The 21,545-nt window shown below is 46.7% G+C and overlaps 1 protein-coding gene across 2 annotated transcripts in view; it reads left to right on the top strand.

Moving 5' to 3' along the window:
* The window catches only part of prkd2 (protein kinase D2), a 102,336-nt gene that overhangs the window by 43,329 nt on the left and 37,462 nt on the right, over positions 1 to 21,545 (top strand). For both annotated transcript variants that reach the window (XM_043680867.1, XM_043680868.1), the window contains exons 2-3: positions 11,035 to 11,173; positions 21,357 to 21,488. In XM_043680867.1, the coding sequence (XP_043536802.1) occupies positions 11,035 to 11,173; positions 21,357 to 21,488 (271 nt within the window). The remainder of the gene's footprint in view (positions 1 to 11,034; positions 11,174 to 21,356; positions 21,489 to 21,545) is intronic.

The raw sequence follows: 21,545 nt of genomic DNA, 5'->3' as shown, positions 1-21,545 counted from the left end.
TTGATCTCCAGCATCTGCAGACCTCACTTTCTCCATTTGGATACAGAACTGGCTCAAAGGTAGAAGACAGAGGGTGTTGGTGGAGGGTTGTTTTTCAGACTGGAGGCCTGTGACCAGTGGAGTGCCACAAGGATTGGTGCTGGGTCATCTACTTTTTGTCATTTATATAAATGATTTGGATGCGAGCATAAGAGGTACAGTTAGTAAGTTTGCAGATGACATCAAAATTGGAGGTGTAGTGGACATTGAAGAGGGTTACCTCAGATTACAACAGGATCTTGACCAGATGGGCAAATGGGCTGAGAAGTGGCAGATGGAGTTTAATTTAGATAAATGTGAGGTGCTGCATTTTGGGAAAGCAAATCTTAGCAGAACTTATGCATTTAATCGTAAGGTTATGGAGTGTTGCTGAACAAAGAGACCTTGGCGTGCAGGTTCATTGCTCCTTGAAAGTGGAGTCGCAGGTAGATAGGATAGTGAAGAAAACGTTTGGTATGCTTTCCTTTATTGGTCAGGGTATTGAGTACAGGAGTTGGGAGGTCATGTTGCGGCTGAAAAGGACATTGGTTAGGCCACTGTTGGAATATTGCGTGCAATTCTGGTCTCCTTCCTATTGGAAAGATGTTAGATTAGATTATGTTTAAAGAGGTAATCTTTCATTAAATTAGATTACTTAGTGTGGAAAGAGGCCCTTCAGTCCAGCAAGTCCACACCGACCCTTCGAAGAGCAACCCACCCATTTACCCCTTCACCTAACACTATGGGCAATTTGGCATGGCTAATTCACCTAACCTACACATTTTTGGATTGTGGGAGGAAACCGGAGCACCCGGAGGAAACCCCCGCAGACATGGGGAGAAAGTGAAAACTCCACACAGCGGTTGCCTGAGGTGGGAATTGAACCCGGGTTTCTGGCGCTGTGAGGCAGCAGTGCTAACCATTGTGCCACCGTGCCACCCATTGTTGTGAAACTCGAAAGGGTTCAGAAAAGATTTACAAGGATGTTGCTGGGGTTGGAGGGTGTTAGCTATAGGGAGAGGCGGAACAGGCTGGGGCTGTTTTCCCTGGAGCGACGGAGGTTTACAAAATTATGAGGGGCATGGATAGGATAAATAGGCAAAATCTTTTCCCTGGGATGGGGGAGTCCAGAACAAGAGCGCATAGGTTTAGAGTGAGAGGGTAAAGATATAAAAGAGACCTAAGGGGCAACGTTTTCACGCAGAGGGTGGTACGTGTATGGAATGAGCTTCCAGAGGAAGTGGTGGAGGCTGGTACACTTACAACATTTTAAAAGGCATTTGGACAGGTATATGGATAGGAAGTGTTTGGAGGGATATGGGCCAGGTGCTGACATGTGGGACTAGATTGGGTTGGGATATCTGGCCGGCATGGACGGGTTGGACTGAAGGGTCTGTTTCCGTGCTGTACATCTCTATGACTCTATGTTTCTCCATACAAGATCTGGCGAGGAAGGTCCGAGAGTGTGCATAATTTTTATTTTTAATTCTTTCATGGGCTGAGGGCCTCACTGACTAGGCCAGCCTTCATCACCTATGCCCAAGATAGTTATGAGTCAAATACATTGCTGTGAGTCTGGAGTCACGTGTAGGCCAGACCAGGTAAGGATGGCAAATTTCTTCCCCGACCATACATTTTGAGGACCTGGACCTGAAACTTTGTCTGATTTTTCTCTGCACATGCAGCTAGATCTGCTGAGCTTTTCCAGCAATTTCTGTTTTGATTTTTGATTACCAGCATCCACGTTTTTTTTTTAAACAAATGGTCACCTTTTGATAATATTCAAGAGGAAAATTGACCACAGGTTTAGATAGAGGATCGGTGCAGGCTTGGAGGGCCGAAGGGCCTGCTCCTGTGCTGTAATGTTCTTTGTTCTTAAAGGATATTAGTGAACCAGATGGGTTTTTCCAACAATCATCAATATCGACCTTTTCATTAAATGTTGCCTCTTTGACCAAACTTTAGCCCGAAGAGGTCGACCTTAAGGCGTGTCTTGGAGGTGGAAAGCTAAAGGTAAAACGTTTGGATCCTAATACCTTCCTGCTTTGGGACCCTTTACCTGGTCACTGGCGCCGTGTAAATGCAGGCGGTTTTTGAAACATGCGAGAAGTGGTTCACTGGGGCGGAGGCTTGTAATTTGGCATAGGTAAAGGGGACATCACTGTGCACCTCATCTGCTCTGGAATCTAAACGGGGAGTACACAACCTTAACACTGAGCAAAAACCAGCTGTATCTTGGTTAATCTCAATTTAACACCAACTTCCTCTTGCTTTCTAGATCAGATTGACATGTGGAGCGCAGACACTTGAACATGAACCTCCTGTTTATTCGGTGGGAGGGGGGGGACCACTGTGATTGTCACTTTGCTGATGGAGCCATTTCTCAAAGAAAGTTTTGCATGTCAGAGGGAGTTGCCACTCCCCAGTAATGCCAGTGCAACTTTCGGTGTTACCACACCCATGGCTCCAGTCTGGTTCAACCTGAAGTCAATATTGATTCTTTACAGGTTTCTGAGCAGGTGCTGCTTGGTTCAGTGGGGAACTGAGGGATATGACAGGGGCCCTTGGGACTGTGCTGAACTGGAGGCGTGGCTTAAAGAATTGCAAGGGCTTGCATTTAAATAGCACCCTTAGGGAGACCCCAGAGTGCTTCTGTACCACCTTCAAAAGTGTCGCAGTGTTGGAACGCTGACAGCCGAATGGAGCACAGCAAGCTCCCACAAACTGCAAACAAAAAAAGCCTGCCTTGCTGTATTGATTGTCTGTTTTAGTTTCAATTGTTGGCTCAGAGTTTCCCACCCCCTGCTTCTGCTCCTGTTTGGAAAATTGGGCACAGAGTCATACAGCACAGAAACAGACCCTTCAGTCCAACTCATCCATGCCGACCAAATATCCTAAACTAATAGAGTCCCATTTGCTAGCACTTGGCCCATATCCCTCTTAATCCCATCCTATTCATATACCCATCCAGATGCTTTTTAAATGTTGCAATTGTACCAGCCTCCACCTCTTCTTCTGGCCGCTCATTCCATACACGTACCACCCTCTGTGTGAAAAAGTTGCCCCTCAGGTCCCTTTTAAATTCTTCCCCTCTCATGCTAAACCTGTGCCCTCTCGTTCTGGACTCCCCCCACCCCAGGGAAAAGACCTTGTCTATTTACCCTATCCATACCCCTCATGATTTTATAAACCTCTGTCAGGTCACTTATTTGTTCCTGCTTTATGTTGTGGGTTTGTCAAAAAAATTTATTCATGATATCATTGGCTAGGTCAGTGTTTATTGGCCATTCCCAATTGTCTCCGCTCCAGGGAAAACAGCCCAAGTGTGTTCAGCTTCCAACCCTGCCAACATCTTTTAATAAATAAAAGTTTGTGTACATGTACCAACAGGTTCAAGAACAGTTTCTTCCCCGCTGTTACTGGACTGGACCTTTTCAAATTTTAAATTTAATGTTGATCTCACTTTGTGTGCACCTTCTCTGCAGCTGTAACATTGTATTCCTCGCCCTGTTCTGTTACCCTTTGTGTATGATCTGTACTGCACGCTGCACGAAACCTTTCACTGTACCTAGGTACGTGTGACAATAATAAATCAAACCAAATCTTTTATGCACCCAGTCGGCTCAGAGTTTTCCACCTCTGCTCCTGTTTGGAATGGTTGACCACAGGGTCTTCTATCAAATCCACCCCAAAAGGCAGCCGGTGCCTTGGTTTAACATCCCCGAATCTCTGTCTAATCTGCACAGTTCCTCTCTTGTCTGTCGCAGTCGAGTGAGGCTCAAACCCATCACCTCCTTACTCCGAGGGGATCTGCTGTCCTTTGAGACATGGCTGACCCTTTTCCCAGCAGGCCCTGGTCAGGAGCTTGGTTTGCCAGCCCTGCTCTTGGCATTACCCACCCTGGCAGACACAACTTGGTGAACTTCAATCGATAACGTCTGTGCTGGCATTCTTGTCCCCTCACCAAAGTGGTAGTTCAGGTTACGATGCTCGAATCCTGTGGAGTATTTGGTGGAATGGTTATTGTCCTCTGTGTTTTGGCATCTGGCTGGGAACACCAAAGGCCACCATGTTTCCCAAAGGAATTTTTAACAACTACTTCACGGGATATGAGCATTACTGGCTGGGCTCTTGAGGTTGGTGGTGAGACACTGCCTTGTAACTCCCAAGCACTCTGTGGGATTTTGAGCCAGAGACCGGGAAGGAACTCTAACAGACATACAATGCGACGAGGACATACCACAACCTAACTCTCTCACTTCTATAAAAGACATCTCCGAACTGACAGCCAGACTTCTCCCAGCACTGGGATTCATGACAGGCCATAAACTGACAGCTATGCTCAGACAATGGCTCACCAGAATAAAACGCCCGATACCCATCGAGACTAATGTAATTTACAGGATTCCATGCAAAGACTGCATGAAACATTATATAAGAGCAAACAAGAAAGGGTGAGTGAGGGAATAGAAGGGAATTGGGGAATGGGAAGGGAGGTTATTTGAAATCTGAGAACTCAATGTTAAGTCCTCTGGGCTATAGGCTGCTGTGGAGCTTTGAGTCCAGCAACACCCCGTATCCCATGAGTAAATGTTTGGGACACCCGCACTGACCAACCCCACCGCCCCGTGGCTGAACACTTCAACTCCCCCTCCCACTCCACCAAGGACATGCTGGTCCTGGGCCGCCTCCGTCACTAAACCCTAACCACCTGACGCCTGGAGGAAGAACATCTCCTCTTCCACTTTGGGACCCTCCAACTATGCGGGATCAATGTGGATTTCACCAGTTTCCTAATTTCCCCTGCCCCCACCTTAGCCCAGTCCCAAACTTCCAACTCGGCACCACCCTCTTGACCTGTGCATCTTCCTTCCCACCTGTCTGCTCCACCTTCCCCACCAACCATTAACCCCACCTTCATCTACCCATTGTAATCCCAGCTACCTTCCCCACCCGCCTCCCATTTATCTCTCAGCTCCCCTTCCTGGCCCAAAAGCCTCATTCCTGACAAAGGGCATATGGCTGAAACGTCAATTTTCCTGCTCCTCTGTTGCCTGACCTGCTGTGCTTTTCCAGCAACACATTTTTGACTCTGTTTTCCAGCCTCTGCAGTCCTCACATTCCCCCATTGCAAAAATTAGCCAATTGGCTGAATTTTGTGTTAGCTGCAGGGGGTGGATTGGTAGCTGGCGGCTGGAGAATGGAAGAGTGTTTCTGCTCTTGGGTCAAGCCTGCTTTGTCTCAGGTAGAAACTTCCTCTTGCATTTCCGTCTCCAGAGATATTAGGTGCTTTTCGCATCTCAGGAACTTGAATTGCTTGACGATTTATTTGTACATCTAATGAATGAAACATTTTCTCCTTGTTTAAAAAAAAATCCACATACTCACACTCTCTCTCACTCCCTCCCTCCCCCTCTCTCTCTCTCTCTCTCTTCATGCGACAAGGTTTCTTGAGGATCTGTAGCCCAAGGGGTAGCATTGCCAACTCTGGGCTGAAAACCCCTGGTTCAATTCCTACTCCAGGACATGAATAGCCTCAGTAGGCGTGGTCTGATAAGACCAGCAGGTTAACGATCAATCCACAATGGCAGGCATTAAGAACACAGGGCTGTTCCTGGTCGCTCGAGCCCACATTAAGACTTTCTTGTCCACATGGTTGGCCACTTGTGACAAATGGTTTGTTAGTTCCATTCCCCTTCCCCCTCCTCTCCCTCTTCCTCCCCCCAACACACACACGCGAACACATGTACACACACAAGAACACACTCTCAAAAACAGACACATGAAAACATACACACACACGAAAATACACACGCATGAAAACACACGCAAACAAAAACACACAAACACACGCACGCACACACACAAAAACACAAGTATTGATTCCCACTTTTAATCAGGTTTCTTTTTTCCGGAGATCTTGCTGTGCTCAATATAAACTGCTATACTTTCAAGCCATTTAGATGAACATTAAGTCATTTCTAAAAGGTGAGATGATGTCTCCTTACACTTTTTCTTTCTCTACGTTCTCTTTCACTCTTTCTTTCTCTCTCACACTTCCACACACTCATACTCTCTTTGTGTCTGTCTCTCATGTCTCTGTGTCTCACTTTCTCCCTTTCTCGCTCGCTTTCTCGCTCACTTTTTGTCTTGCTCACTCACTCTAGCTCGCCTTTGCTTTCTCTCTCTTTCTCTTACCCAAAGAGAAAATGCTGGAAAATCTCAGCAGGTCTGGCAGCATCTGTAAGGAGAGAAAAGAGCTGACGTTTCGAGTCTAACTGACCCTTTGTCAAAGCTTTGACAAAGGGTCAGTGAGACTTGAAACGTCAGCTCTTTTCTCTCCTTACAGATGCTGCCAGACCTGCTGAGATTTTCCAGCATTTTCTCTCTTGGCTTCAGATTCCAGCATCCGCAGTAATTTGCTTTCATCTCTCTTTCTCTTGTTCGCTTGCTCTGCCTCGATCTCTCTTTTTTCACTCGCGCTTATACCTCTTTAAAGCTATGTCTCTGGTTTTAGTGAGTGGAGCTCTTGTGAAAGAATTGTAATGCACTGGTAGTGTCCTTTTGCTCTGGGCCTGAAGAGACAGGTTTAAGTTTCTCCCGCCTCAGGGCTGTGCCTAGACCCTGTCTGAGCGGGTTCATTTCGAAATTTAAAAGTAAAGTTGCAGTCTTGTAAAAGTAGGTTCTGTTCTTTAAAAAGCATGCAAAATAATTTGATTTTTCTCCATTCTCTCCACCTGACTAATAAAGCTCAGCGAAGGAAATCTGCCACCCTTACCTGGTCTGGTCTACATGTGACTCCAGACCCACAGCAATGTGGTTGACTCTTAACTGCCCTCTGGGGCAATTAGGGATGGGCAAGAAATGCTGGGCCCAGCTAGGGATGCTCACATTCCCGTGAGTGAATTAGGGGGAGAAAAGGGCTCAAATTTTCCTCCTGAAACAACCTCTAATCCCAGGGATCTGCTGAGTGAACTTAGAATTGTTTCCAAGGCAACTATAAACTGTGTCCGCAATGGTCTAACCAGTGATGCTCACATCCCGTAGATTAATAAATAATAGTCTGTGGTGAAGATAGTTTACAAGAATAGAAGAAAAAGGACCAGAATTAGGCCGTTCAGCCCATCAAGCCTGTTTTCCCCCACCATTGGCTCGAATCAAGGCTGGTTTGATTAGATTACTTACAGTGTGGAAACAGGCCCTTCGGCCCAACACGTCCACACGTGGAAACAGGCCCTTCGGCCCAACACGTCCACACCAACCTGCCGAAGCGCAACCCACCCAGACCCATTCCCCTACATTTACCCTTTCACCTAACACTACGGGCAATTTAGCATGGCCAGTTCACCTAACCTGCACGTTTTTGGACTGTGGGAGGAAACCGGAGCACCCGGAGGAAACTCCCGCAGACACGGGGAGAATGTACAAACTCCACACAGACAGTTGCCTGAGGTGGGAATTGAACCCGGGTCTCTGGCGCTGTGAGCCACCATGCCACCCTTGATTGTGGCCTGAACTCAGTGTTTACTGGCTGCTAACCAACAATCCTCGAGTGGGTTTGTTTTCCGCTGGAGATCAGAAGTGAGGGGGAGAATTTATTGAAGTGTGTAAGGTCCTAAATAATCCTGGCAAGATGTACATGGAAAGGATATTTCCTCCTGCAGTTCAGTCTGCAGTTGGGCGGGAACAGTTTCACATTTGGGTTTAGGGGTGGAGAGGGTCACTCTCAGTATAAAGAAGAGATTTTATTTTTCAAAGGACTAGAACTCTCCACTTCAGAAGGAGCCAGAGGTAGGGTCGTTGAATATTTGAAGGGGAGGCACGTAGATTTCTTGTTGGTTAAAGGAATCGAAGACTATTTGAGTGTTGGCATAAGGTTAACTATCTCTCCCTCGACATCAGCAAAATGAGAGGTGGTTGTTGACTTCAGGAAGCAAGGTGGGACGCACACCCCTATCGACACCAACGGTGGAGAGTGTCAGGTTCCTGGGAGTGACAATCACCAACTATCTGTCTCTGGTCCATCCACAAAGATCAAGAAAGCACGTCTCTCCTTCCTCAGGAGGCTAAGGAAATTCAGCGTGTCTGTAAAGACACTGAGCAATTTTTACAGACGCACCACAGAAAGCAACCTATCTGGATACATCACAGCTTGGTACGGCAGTTACTCTGCCTAATACCATTAGAAACTACAGTAACACATTCGGTCTGTATTACTGCTGGGTGCACTCAGAGAAAACACTGCAGTGCTTCAGGTACACAACACATCAGCTCCTAAACCTCTGTGTCCTTTTCTGTAAAGATCTTTCAACAGGAGCTGATGTTTGAATGCGATTATGTGCTCGGGGAGTGGGACACAGATTAATCAAGTTCTTGGAATGAATTTAAGACTGAGCTGTGGAGGACTTTGTTCTGAGAGTTGAGTGTCTGTGGAACCCCTTGCCACAGAGAGCTGTGGGGGCAGAGTCCTTGTGTATATTTAAGGCTGAGAGAGATTCTTGATTGGTCGGGGAATCGAGGGTGAAGGGAAAGGGAAGGAAAGCGGACGTGAGGAACGTCAGATCGACCATGATCCAATTTGAATGACAGAGCAGGCTGGAACGGGCCGAATGGCCTGCGCCTGTTCCTATTTCATATGGTCTTATAAAACGGGAATAACTTTAATACATATTTTAATTTTGAGTCCGGTTTTTATGATGGAGTAACTTGTTCTCTTCCTCATGTTATTTACTTGAGTATCTCTTTTTTTTTAAAAAAAACTCCAGTTATGAACCGTAAATGAATTTCCTTGTGGAATGTTTAGTGTGGGTAATAAAAATAGTGAAAGGTCCATGTCCGTAAAGCCCCTTAGCAATTTAACCATTGAAAAGATCCTTTCCATTTCAGCTTGGCATGGCAATCGCTCTGTGGCCCGGTGGCTCAGTGGTTAGCACTGCTGCCTCACAGCACCAGGTTCCCAGGTTTGATTCCCGCCTTGGGTGACTGTCGTCTGTGTGGAGTTTGCACGTTCTCCCCGTGTCTGCGTGGGTTTCCTCCGAGTGCTCCGGTTTCCTCCCACAGTCCAAAACTCTGCAGGTTAGGTGAATTGGCCATGCTAAATTATCCATAGTGTTAGATGGATCAGTCAGAGGGAAATGGGTCTGGGTGGGTTACTCTTTGGAGGGTTGGTGTGGACTTGTTGGGCCGAAGGGCCTGTTTCCACACTGCAAAGAGCTGAATCCAACGCACAAACCAGCCTCCTATCCATTGAAACCATAAGAGAAAATGCTGGAAAATCTGAGCAGTTCTGGCAGCATCTGTAAGGAGAGAAAAGAGCTGATGTTTCGAGTCTAACTGACCCTATGTCAAAGCTGACAGTTAGACTCAAAACGTCAGTTCTTTCTCTCCGTACAGATGCTGCCAGAGCTGCTGAGATTTTCCAGCATTTTCTCTTTTGGTTTCAGATTCCAGCATCCGCAGTAATTTGCTTTCTCCCATCCATTGACTGTCTATACTTCCAGCCGCCTCAGGAAGGCACCCAGCACTGTCTAAGACCCCTGCCACTCCAGTTATAATCTTCCAATATCGGGCAGAAGATACAAACGCTGAAACGCATGTGCCAACAGATTCAAGAACAGCTCTTCCCTGCTGTTGAATGGACCTCTCAAATTTTAAATTTAATGTTGATCTCACTCTTTGCGCACCTTCTCTGCAGCTGAAACACTGTATTCCCTGCCCTGTCCTATCGCCCGAACGCAAAACAGAATTTTTCACTGTGCCTAGGTTCATGTGACAATAATAAATCAAATGAAATCAAAAAGCTGGGATTGGAAATTGAAAAACAATCGCATAGTCTTACTGAATGGTGAAGCTGGGCCGAATGATCTTTGTCTGCTGCTATTTCATATTAGACAAGCAGGAGGCTGGGAGAACACAGCAAGGCAGGCAGCATCAGGAGGGACAGGCAGGAGGCTGGGGGAACACAGCAAGCCAGGCAGGAGGCTGAGAGAACACAGCAAGGCAGGCAGGAGGCTGGGAGAAGAAGCAAGCCAGGCAGCATCAGGAGGGGGAGAAGTCAATGTCTTGGGTTTCATGTGTCTGTCTGACTCTCCCGTAGATCTCAAATCTGTCTGGGTCAACCTTGGATGTCATCGAGGAGGCACCTTCCAAAAAAACACTCTGGTGCAGGGAAGGGATCCTGTGATCTTGTGGATTTGTGGTTGTAAGATTTTAGACCATGAGACATTGCTCACCCGAAAAGTGGGGTCTAAGGGTTCAGAAAAAATAATGAGCAGGATGTTGCCTGAGTTAAAGGTTTTGCATTATAAGGAGAGGCTGCATAGGCTGGGACTGTTTTTCCTGGAGCATCCGAGGTTGAGGAGTGACCTTACAGAGCTTTATAAAATCATGAGGGGCATGGATAGGGTGAATAGACAAGATCCTTTCCCTGGGGTGGGGGAATCCAGAGCTGGAGGGCATAGGTTTAGGGTGAGAGGGGAAAGATTTAAAAAGGACATAAGGGGCAACCTTTTCACACAGAGGGTGGTGCGTGAATGGAATGAGCTGCCGGAGGGAAGTGGTGGAGGCTGGTACAATTACAACAATTAAAAGGCATCTGGATGGTTATATCAATAGGAAGGGTTTGGATGGATATGGGCTAAGTGCTGGCAAATGGGACTAGATTAATTTAGAATATCTGGCCTGCATAGACGAGTTGGACCGAAGGGTTCATCTCTGATTATGACTCTAAAGAATATTAGTAAACTAGATTGGCTGATTGCCAGAAACAGCCTGCTATCGTTAGACTCTTGATTACAGATTTCTTTTTGTTAAAGCTTGAACTCCAATTCCATCTGCTGTGGTGGGATTCAGACCTCACTCCCCAGATCATTAGCTGGGTCGGCGGATTAATAGTCCAGGAACAAAACCTCTATACCATGGTGATGCAGTGATGTAAGTGCAGAGGGGGCTATGCTCTGTACAGAACCCCCCTAAGTTCCTGAAAGTCTGATCTGTTGTGTCCTGGTTTCTGTCCAGTTCCCAGAATGCGGCTTCTATGGAATGTACGACAAAATCCTCCTCTTCAGACACAACCCGACCTCGGACAATATCCTGCAGCTGGTGAAATCTGGGCACGATATCCAGGAAGGAGACCTGATTGAAGTTGTGTTATCGGGTGAGAGCCAATGGCATCTGTGTCTCCGTCTGTGTCTGTGTGTGTGTGTGTGGCCCTCCCTCTGTTTCCTCTTCCCTTCCCTTGTCCCCTTATCCCCTCCTTGCTCTTCCCTTCTTTCCTCCTGCCCCCTTCTCTCTCCCTCCGCCCATCCTCTTCACCCACGCTCGCCTCATCTCTCTCTGCCCACCCTTCTCCACCCACCATTGTCCCCCTTCTCTCTCTTTCCCCAAATTTGCCCATCCTCGCTCCCCTTCTCCCTTTTTCCCCCTCCTCCCCACCCTTATCCCCCCTGTCCTCACACTAGCCCATCTTTCCCTCTCCTATTATCCACTGCCCTGGCTCCTTGGGGCGTTTAATATCACTGGGTGTTTGAGATTGAGCTCATTAAGCCACTCCATCTAGAATGTTACCGCTGCGCTAAATCATTGCATTGTGTACCCAGGCATGACGTGGCAATTGCTGAAAAACAGGCTAATGCTCCAAATTAATTAAACCACGTTACCTCCCCTCAGTAATGGATTATCATTATTTATTGCTGCCATTCACATTATTCAAATAAATGGGATAGCACGGTGGCTCGGTGGTTAGCACTGGTGCCTCACAGCGCCAGGATCCCAGGTTCGATTCCAGCCTTGGGTGACTGTCTGTCTGTGTGGAGTTTGCACGTTCTCCCAGTGTCTGCGTGGGTTTCCTCCGGGTGCTCCGGTTTCCTCCCACAGTCCAAAGATGTGCAGGTCAGCTGATTTGGCCACGCTAAATTGCCCAAAGGGTTAGGTGCATTAGTTAAAGGGAAATGGGTCTGGGTGGGTTACTCGTCGGAGGGTTGACTTGTTGGGCCGAAGGGCCTGTTTCCACGCTGTAGGAGATCTAATCAAATCTAATCATAAAGCAGTCCTGCTCCGTCTCAATTATGCATCCCTCTACCAATGTCACGGTGATGAATGATCTCATTGCTGTTTGTGGCGTTCTGCTGTGGACAAACTGTCTACAGCAGTTCCGATGTTACAGCACTTTCTCATTGTTATCTGTATTGTTTATTGGGACGTTGAGATTCTGAAAGGAGCTGGTGCAAAAGTTGGTCGTGTTTGCGATGCATGAGCCTGGCTTTCGTGTTATAGAACTCGAGATCCTTCGTTCGATAAGATTGTCTGATTGTGGCTGCTTTCCTGCTTTTACCTCTGCCCCTGATAGCCCTTGCCACACTCCTGTCTCTATCAAAAAGAAAGTCTGTCAATCAGCCTTGAGTATTTTCAATGCCGCAGCCCCTGCTGCTCTCGTTGGGAGAGAATTGCAAATAATGATGATTCTCGGTAAGAAGGTTAACACTTCTTATGTCTGTCATAAACGAGTGGTCCCTTGGATCTCCACCAACTATTTCTAGATTTCCTTTAAAAAGAGAAAGTGTTGTCTGCAACTTTTTGTCAGTTCGTAGAATCCCCACAGTGTGGAAACAGGCCCAACAAGCCCACACTCAGAAGAGTATCCCACCCAGACCCATTCCCGTTACCCTATTTCTCTCCATTTACTCCTGACTAATGCACCTAACCTACACATCCCTGAACACTATGGGTAATTCAGCCTAACCTGCACATCTTTGGACTGTGGGAGGAAACCGGAGCAAACCCACGCAGACACAGGGAGAACGTGCAAACGCCACACAGACAGTCTGCCCGACGCTGGAATCGAACCCAGGTCCCTGGCACTGTGAGGCAGCAGGGCTAACCATTGAGCCACCATGCCGTCCCGTGTTGTTGAGCAAAAGCAGGCCCCTACACAAATGTAGTTTTTGTTTTGAATTGTGGACTGAAATCAGAAAAAAGCAGTTTTGCAAATCCCAGCATGACTGGACGATTGTATGTTTTGAAATAAGTAGGCTGGTGCTCATTGCAAGTGTTGCTTACACAGCTGCATGTTCAAGTAATGGTGGGTGTGTAGTTCCCAGTTTAGATCAGAGTGGTGCTGGAAAAGCACAGCAGGTCAGGCAGCATCTGAGGAGCAGGAAAATCAACGTTTCGGGCAAAAGCCCTTCATCAGGAATGGAAGCTGATGAAGGGCTTTTGCCCGAAATGTCAATTTTCCTGCTCGGATGCGGCCTGATCTGCTGTGCTTTTCCAGCACCACTCTGATCTAAAGTCTGGTTTCCAGCATCTGCAGTCCTCACTTTTGCCTCATGTAGTTCGCAGGCAAACGGAAGTGGTTTTGTACAGATGGAGTCGTAGAGTTATGCAGTACGGAAACACTCTCTTTGGTCCAACTCAGCTCTGCCAACCAGATCTCTTAAATAAATCCAGTCCCATTTACCAGCACTTGGTACAAGAGTCTAAGCAGATCTGGTGAACAGGAACCACAGAAATGTCTTCCTGGTTTTTACCTCCATCCATAACCCCATTTCTTTTCCCCAGTGGGGGAAATTTGTAAGAGAATTAAAGTTCTAATTAGCGAAGCTATATGTTGATGTTTGCCTCTAATTAGAGTCTTTAAATACAAAAACCTGCCCTTTCTGTCAACCGGGCTGGAAAGCCAGCAAATTAGGGAATCCTTGCATGCTGTTTAAAGTCTGTCACTTTTGTGATGATTCCAGAATACGTAAATTGTATCCTGGTTCTTATAGTCTTATTAGACCGGAATAGCTTTAATATATTATTTCAATTTCATGTCAGGTTTCTGTGATGGAGTAACTTGTTCTTTCTCTCCTTATTTACTTGAGCATCTTTTTTTTAAAGAAAATACCTCCAGATATGAACTATAAACAAATTTTCCTGTGGAATCTTTAGTATGGTCAATAAAAATAGTGAAAAGTGCAAATGGGAAATGATTTGCAAGGATTAAGGCAGCATAGAGAGAGAGAGGACTGCAGAGATCAGAGTTGGAGTGTGTTGCTGGAAAAGCACAGCAGGTCAGGCAGCATCCGAGGAGCAGGAGAGTCGATATTTCAGGCATAAGCCCTTCATCAGCAATTCCTGGTGAAGAGAGAGAGAGATGGGCCAAGGCTTTGTCTGGAACATCTCCTGCATTCCCTGTTTGGGATACAAGAAGAGATTTTCCTGGGATGGTGATGGTTAGCACGAGGGGACATAGCTTTAAATTGAGGGGTGATAGATATAGGGCAGATCTCAGAGGTAAGTTCTTTACACAGAGAGCAGTAGGGACATGGAACATACTGCTTGCAGCAGTAGTCGAGTCGCCAACTTTAAATGGTCATTAGATAAACATATGGATGATAATGGAACAGTGTAGGTTAGATGGGTTTCAGATTGGTTCCACTGGTCAGTGCAACATCGAGAGCTGAAGCTGTGCTGTAATGTTCTATGAGGGTGAAAATGCAATTTGAGGTTAGTGTAGACAGCTTCAAGTGAAAGTTTGATAGACACGAGGGAGAAGGGGAGTGGAGGATGTGGTATGGGAATTGTGGAGCAGATTGGCTTGTCCCTTCACCGTACGGTCTATTTAATTCTGACTGGGCTGGGAAGGGGGAGGTTTGTATTCAGCTGCAGATCGCTCGCTGTGCGGCAGGAAGTCGGTGCTTCCTCCACCTTGTGGTTTGTTTGCTGCTTACTCTGCAAGTTAGACTGTGCTCTTTCTGCTTAGGGCAATGCTCTGGGTGACAGCGGGGCTGTACACAGAGGAACTTGACGAAAAAGTCCCCCCCCGGCCCGGAGCCACAGGATTGACCAACCGTGGCAGAGTAGGAAGGTACAGAAAAGTTTTACCAGGATGTTGCTGAGACTGGAGGGTTTGTGTTATAAGAAGACGCTGGGACTTTTTTCACTGGAGCGTCAGAGACCGAGGGCTGACCTTCTAGAGGAGGATACAATTATGAGGGGCATGGATAGGGTGAATAATCGAGGTCTTTTCCCCAGGGTGGCGGAAGATTTAAAAGGGACCTGAGGGGCAACTTTTTCACGCAGAGGGTGGTGCGTGTGTGGAACGAACTACCAGGGGAAGTGGTGGAGGCTGGTACAATTACAATATTTAAAAGATATTTGCTCAGATACATGAATAGGAAAGGGTTAGAGGCCAAATGTAGGCAAATGGGACTAGTTCAGTTGGGAAATCTGGTCGGCATGGACAGGTTGGACCAAAGGGGACTGTTACTGTGCTCTGTGACACTCTCTCCCAGTCTGGGCTATTTTAACTGTGTGGTGAAAGCAGTATTGTGGGCTATGCTGGAGTAAAACTGGGAGTAGGTGATGGAGAGGAGTAGGGATTGAAGCGGAATTCGAGCTAAAGCCCTTTTGAGTTCCAAAACGCGCCGATATCTTGCTGTCCAATATCATTGCTTCAAAGAATACTGGACTGACTGGGATCAGTGATGACGAAAAGTTTATATTTTACACTTTTCAAGACAAGAATGCTCAGCTATCTTCCACCTGTTGTGGTCATGGCGTTGCTCAGGAATTCATCACAAAGATTTATTTTTCAAAAAATATCTTTATGAAGTGGCAAGTCAGAAACTTGCATTTATGTAGCAGCTTTTGCAACCTCTGAAAGGCTTTGCACCAACACAGCCCATTCTGATGCAGAGTTGCTGTGGTTATGCAGAAAATGCAGCAGCCAATTTTTTTGTTTTGACACACCGCTCCCTCCACTCAGAGCAATGTTATAAATTTCTTTTTGTTTGTTGAGCAATTCAGTGCTGGCCAAAACACAACCCTCCCTTGTTCCTTGTAGAACATCACTCCCACTCCTCCAAGGACTTGCAAATCCTGGGCCGCATCCACCGCCAAATCCTAGCTACTCTATAACTGGAGGGAGAATGCCTCATCTTCCACCTTGAGATGCTCCAACCATACAGGATCAATGTCGATTTCACCTGTTGCCTCATTTTCCCACCACCCACCTCATCCAAGATCCAACTGTCCAACTCAGCACTGCCCTCTTGAACAGTCTTACCTGTCCATCTTCCTTCCCACCTATCCACTCCACCCTATCACCATCACCCCCATCTTCATCAGTGCTAACCACTGAGCCACCGTGCTGCCCATCCCATTGCCATCAACAATGTTACCTCGAGGTTGCTTGCGCGCGCTCTCTCGTGCACGCTCTCTCTCTCGCGCTCTCTCTCTCATCACTCAAGGGAGTAAGAGGAACTGATCTCCGGCAATGTCTAAGCAGAGCCTGAACCTCTTGACGTGCTGGAGATGAATCCAATCACACTGGAGGGGAGAGCTGGCTGTGGCTTGTGCATGTCATGGTGCTGCAAGTAGCAATGGAAATGTTCCTCCATCATCTTCTTATGGCAGCTAAGAGTGACATTTTAGTCAGAAAGTTCTTTTGAACTCTACTGTATCTAACCCTGTGCTGTCCCTGTCCTGGGAGTGTTTGATGGGGACAGTGTAGAGGAAGCTTTACTCTGTATCTAACCCTGTGCTGTCCCTGTCCTGGGAGTGTTTGATGGGGACAGTGTAGAGGAAGCTTTACTCTGTATCTAACCCTGTGCTGTCCCTGTCCTGGGAGTGTTTGATGGGGACAGTGTAGAGGAAGCTTTACTCTGTATCTAACCCTGTGCTGTCCCTGTCCTGGGAGTGTTTGATGGGGACAGTGTAGAGGAAGCTTTACTCTGTATCTAACCCTGTGCTGTCCCTGTCCTGGGAGTGTTTGATGGGGACAGTGTAGAGGAAGCTTTACTCTGTATCTAACCCTGTGCTGTCCCTGTCCTGGGAGTGTTTGATGGGGACAGTGTAGAGGGAACTTTACTCTGTATCTAAGCCTGTGCTGTCCCTGTCCTGGGAGTGTTTGATGGGGAGAGAGTGTTCAGCAGGAGAAGATAAAAGGTAGGGAGGAGGGACTTGGAGGAGGGGAGTTGGAAGTGGAGGAGATGCGGTGGAGGGCACCGTCGACCACGTCGCCTTCCTGACCTGCAGTCTTCTTGTTGACCTCTCCGCCTCCATCCTACTCCGACCTATCACCCTCACCTTGACCTCTTTCCACCTATCACATTTCCAACGCCCCTCCTCCAAGTCCCTCCTCCCTACCTTTTATCTTCTCCTGCTGAACACTCTCTGCTCATTCCTGAAGAAGGGCCTGTGCCCGAAACGTCGAATCTCCTGTTCCCTGGATGCTGCCTGACCTGCTGTGCTGTTCCAGCAATAAAGTTTCAACTATTATCTCCCTCACCCCTTCAAAAAAAACCTTCAGTACCCTTTCTTTCCTTTTTTTTTTGATGCTTGTTCCTTAAAACATACTCTTGACTGGGTGCCCCATGTAGAATGCTTTTATTAGTTTGGGTGCAGATGAGGAATAGTAGGAACAACAAATTACCAGTGGGAGTAGTTATGGGTCTCCTAAATGTTTCTTGGAGAAAGATGGTCAAACAGCAGAGGAATAGGAAGATCCCAGGGAAGCCAGTCTAACCTTACAGGCACCGGGCAAAGTAAGATTTCACACACTTGGACTAAATCTGTTTGCAACATTATTTACCCAGAATAGATGGGCCTAGGAATGACAGATGGAGTGTAATTTAGATAAGCTGCATTTGGTGCTGCATTTTGGAAAGGCACATCAAGTCAGGACTTACACACTTAATGGTAAGGTCCAGGGGAGTGTTGCAGGACAAAGAGACCTTGGAGTGCAGGTTCATCATTCCTTGAAGGTAGAGTCGTGCAGGTAGGTAGGACAGTAAAGAAATGACTTTATTGGTCATTGCATTGAGTATGGGTCTTAGGAGGTCATGTTGCAGCTGTTCAGGACCTTGTTTAGACAACTTTTAGAATACTGCATTCAGTTCTGGTCTCCTCACCATAGGAAGGATGTTAAACTTGAAAGGGTTCAGAAAAGATTTACAAGGAAGTTGTCAGGTTTGGAGGGTTTGAGCTATAGGGAGAGGCTGAATAGGCTGGGGCTGTTTTCCCTGGAGCGTTGGAGACCTTATAGAGGTTTACAAAATCATGAGGGGCATGGATAGGGTAAATAGACAAAGTCTCTTCCCTTGGGTGGTGGAGTCCAGAACTAGAGGGCATAGGTTTAGGGTGAGAGGGGAAAGATATAAAAGAGACCTAAGGGGCAGCTTTTTCACACAGAGGGTGGTACGGGTATGGAATGAGCTGCCAGAGGAAGTGGTAGAGGCTGGTACAATTACAGCATTTAAAAGGCATTAGGATGGGTATATGATTAGGAAGGGTTTGGAGGGATATGGGCTGGGTGCTGGCAGGTGGGACTAGATTGGGTTGGGATATCTGGTCAGCATGGACGGGTTTGACCAAAGGGTCTGTTTCCGTGCTGTATATCTCTATGACTCTGTCTAGCATGTCAAAAGATGTAACTTTGGTAACACGTTCCCAGTTAACTAACCCAGTATGGCATCCAGTTGCATGATTGTCTGGCCCACAGTATCCAGTCTGGGTGTGTGGAAGAGTTACTGACTTGGTCAACAGTCTTCTGGTCCCAGGACAACATTGGCCTGATTAGAGGAAAGTGCAAACACCTACAGGCAGTGTCAAGACTCAGACAAGGGACTCACTTGCATGTGTTAAAATAGCCACAATGTAGGATAAAGTTTTCAAGAAGAAATCGATGCTTGTAGTGTGGAATCCAGCCATTTGGCCCATTGAATCCATGCCAACCCTCCAAAGAGCATCCTACTCAGCCCCATTCCTGTAGCCATGGCCAATCCAACCCAGCTTGTACATCTTCGGACTGTGGGGGGAAACCGGAGCACTCAGAGGAATCTCCTGCAGACACTGGGCGAATGTGCAAACTCCACACAGTTGCCTGAGGCTGGTATCGAACCCGGGTCCCTGGCACTGTGAGGTAGCAGTGCTAACCACTGAGCCACTGTGCCACCCACATACAACCTGCCTGTATAATACCAGGACAACACTTTTTTTCCTCATGGACCTTACAGCGCAGAAAGAGGCCATTCAGCCCATCTTGCCTGCACAAATTGACAAAGGTCTGACGATACTGTTCCCATTTTCCAACTCTGTGCTGCCCAAATGTTATGCAAGGTTATGACCCTTGCAAAGCACCTTTTTGGCAGTGACTCCAACCACCTTGAGTAAAAAATAAAGTCTGAACTCTCCTCTTAGCCTCCTCCTTACTTTAAAGCTATGGCTCGCCATTTAATGACCCTGATCTCCCCTCCCTCGTCAGCCAGGGAGATATCTCATCCAGGCCTGGGGAGTTGTCAGTATAGCCTCTCTCTTTGTTAACTTCTTCTCCTCTTTCACAGTCCTGAATTGAATTTATTGTCACGTGTACCGAGGCACAGTGAAAGGCTTTGTCTTGCGAGCAATACAGGCAAACCACACAGTTAAGTAGCATACATAGTAAATAATAGGGAAACAGAGGCAAAAACAAAAACACAGGTACAGGGGAATGTTAAGATTTTGTGAGTCCATTCAGTAATCTAGCAACAGTAAGATGGAAACTGTTACAAAACCGGCTGGTGTGTGTGTTCAGGCTTCTGTACCTTCTCCTCAATGGTAGAGGTTGTAGAAAAACATTGCCAGGGTGGGATGGATGTTTGAGAATGCAGGTGGCCTTTCCTTGGGCCTGGTAGATGGATTCTATAGATGGGAGGTTGGCCTTTGTGATTGTCCGAGTTCACCACACTCTGTTCTGCACCCTGATGTCTATACCAACGCCATCCTTTTCCATTGTGAAGACTGACGCAAAGTACTCATTGAGGGCACACATCATCTCTATGGTTCCTAATGGAGCCTACACTTTTCCCAACGTACCTTCCATGTACGTCTGCTGTATTCTCCTTCAGTGCTTCTCATCCACTTGGACCAAGTTGGGTTTCATCTTTCCTCTTTTCACTGTGCCCCAGTAGATGTGATAATAATAAATCAAGTCAGATCAATGATTGGTTTGGATACAAAGAACAGCGTGGAGTGACCAAAGTTAATTAGGCAGGAAGAGTTAGATTCAAAGACATTCGCTAGGAGTGTAAATGGATAGCAAGGCATTTGAAAAGGAAAAGAGAAACTCCATGTTAGTCTACGAGAGAGTGATTATAGGGAGTTAATAAGGAAGTAGGTGGATGAATAATCAACTTGTTTGCTTCCGCCTTCATTCTTGAGAATACAGAAGAATGCTAGAAATGGCTATAAATCAAGAGTTGAAAGAGAGAGGGGAACTGAGTAAAATTTACAAGGGAAGTGGTGCTAACCAAACCAGATGTAGCTGGATTGATAAGCGTCTGGGTCTTAGTGGACTTCATCTGAGGGGTTTTGGAGAAAAAGAAGTGAGGTAATAGATGGTGTTAGTTTTCCAAAATTCCCCCGATTCAGGGAATGCTCTCATCGGACTGGGAAGAAGCAAACATGAGTCATCTACTCATTGACATCTGCTCATGTGGAAGGTGTTAGATGTGTACTTTGTTTGGAGATGTTGGAAGAGTCCACATATGGTTTTGCTGGAGGGGGATCGGGCTTAACCAATTTAATTGATTTATTTGAATGAGGAGCAGAGGCTATGAATAAAGGGGAGTCTGTTGCCATGGTACACTTGAATTTTCAGAAGGTGTTCAATATGCTAACCCAGCGAAGGCTGATCCAAATATCAAAGCACATGGTGTAGGGGGTAATATATATTTGCAAGCCCTGAGGGATCTGTGCTGTAACATTGGAATTTTACAATTGACGTCAATGACTTGGAAGAGGGCAGTGAAGGGCATAGCAGCCAAATGCACAGATGGCACCAAGAGAGATAGGAAAAAATGTTGTGAAGAAATCATATGGACATTACTGACCAATACGAGAGGCTGAGTGAGCGAGCAGGGATACAGTGTGGGAAAATGTGAAGTTTTTCATTTCATCAGGAAGAACAAAGTAGAGTACTACTTTAAATGGAGAATGACTGTAGAATTCTGAGGTGCAAAGGGATTTAAGTGTTCTGGTGCCCAGATTATGAAAGGTTTCTGTGCAAGAACATCGTGGGATGTTGTCCTTCATTATGAGAGGAGTTGAAGATAAATCCAAGCATGTTATGCAGGGCGAGACCACGTCTTGAATATTCTGTGCGGTTTGTTGTCAAAGATTTCCTACAGTGTGGGAACAGGCTGGAGCAGAGGATATTCAAAATGGAATAGGTGCATTCCTAATCACAGTGAAGGTAGTTTGCAGAGTTCTGCCCTCTGGGGGTCCGCAGGGAGGTATTCTGTCCTGGAATAGTCTGCAAAGCTGCTCTGCACTTGTCTTAGAGAATTCACGTTGATTTCCTCCTTTGTCTTTTTAAGGTGCTGCAACTTTTGAGGATTTCCAGATTCGCCCACATGCCCTGAATGTGCACTCGTACCGCGCGCCAGCGTTCTGTGACCATTGTGGCGAGATGCTGTTCGGGCTGGTGAGACAGGGACTGAAGTGTGACGGTAAGAACACACCCATTTCCTTTCTGCAGCACAGTTTCCAGACTTCCAGGCTAGGCT

The sequence above is a fragment of the Chiloscyllium plagiosum genome, chromosome 41, assembly GCF_004010195.1.
Source record: "Chiloscyllium plagiosum isolate BGI_BamShark_2017 chromosome 41, ASM401019v2, whole genome shotgun sequence".
Classification (NCBI taxonomy): Eukaryota; Metazoa; Chordata; class Chondrichthyes; order Orectolobiformes; family Hemiscylliidae; genus Chiloscyllium; species Chiloscyllium plagiosum.
Note: the sequence above shows the minus strand (reverse complement) of the source record. Positions and strands in the feature narration are given on the sequence as shown.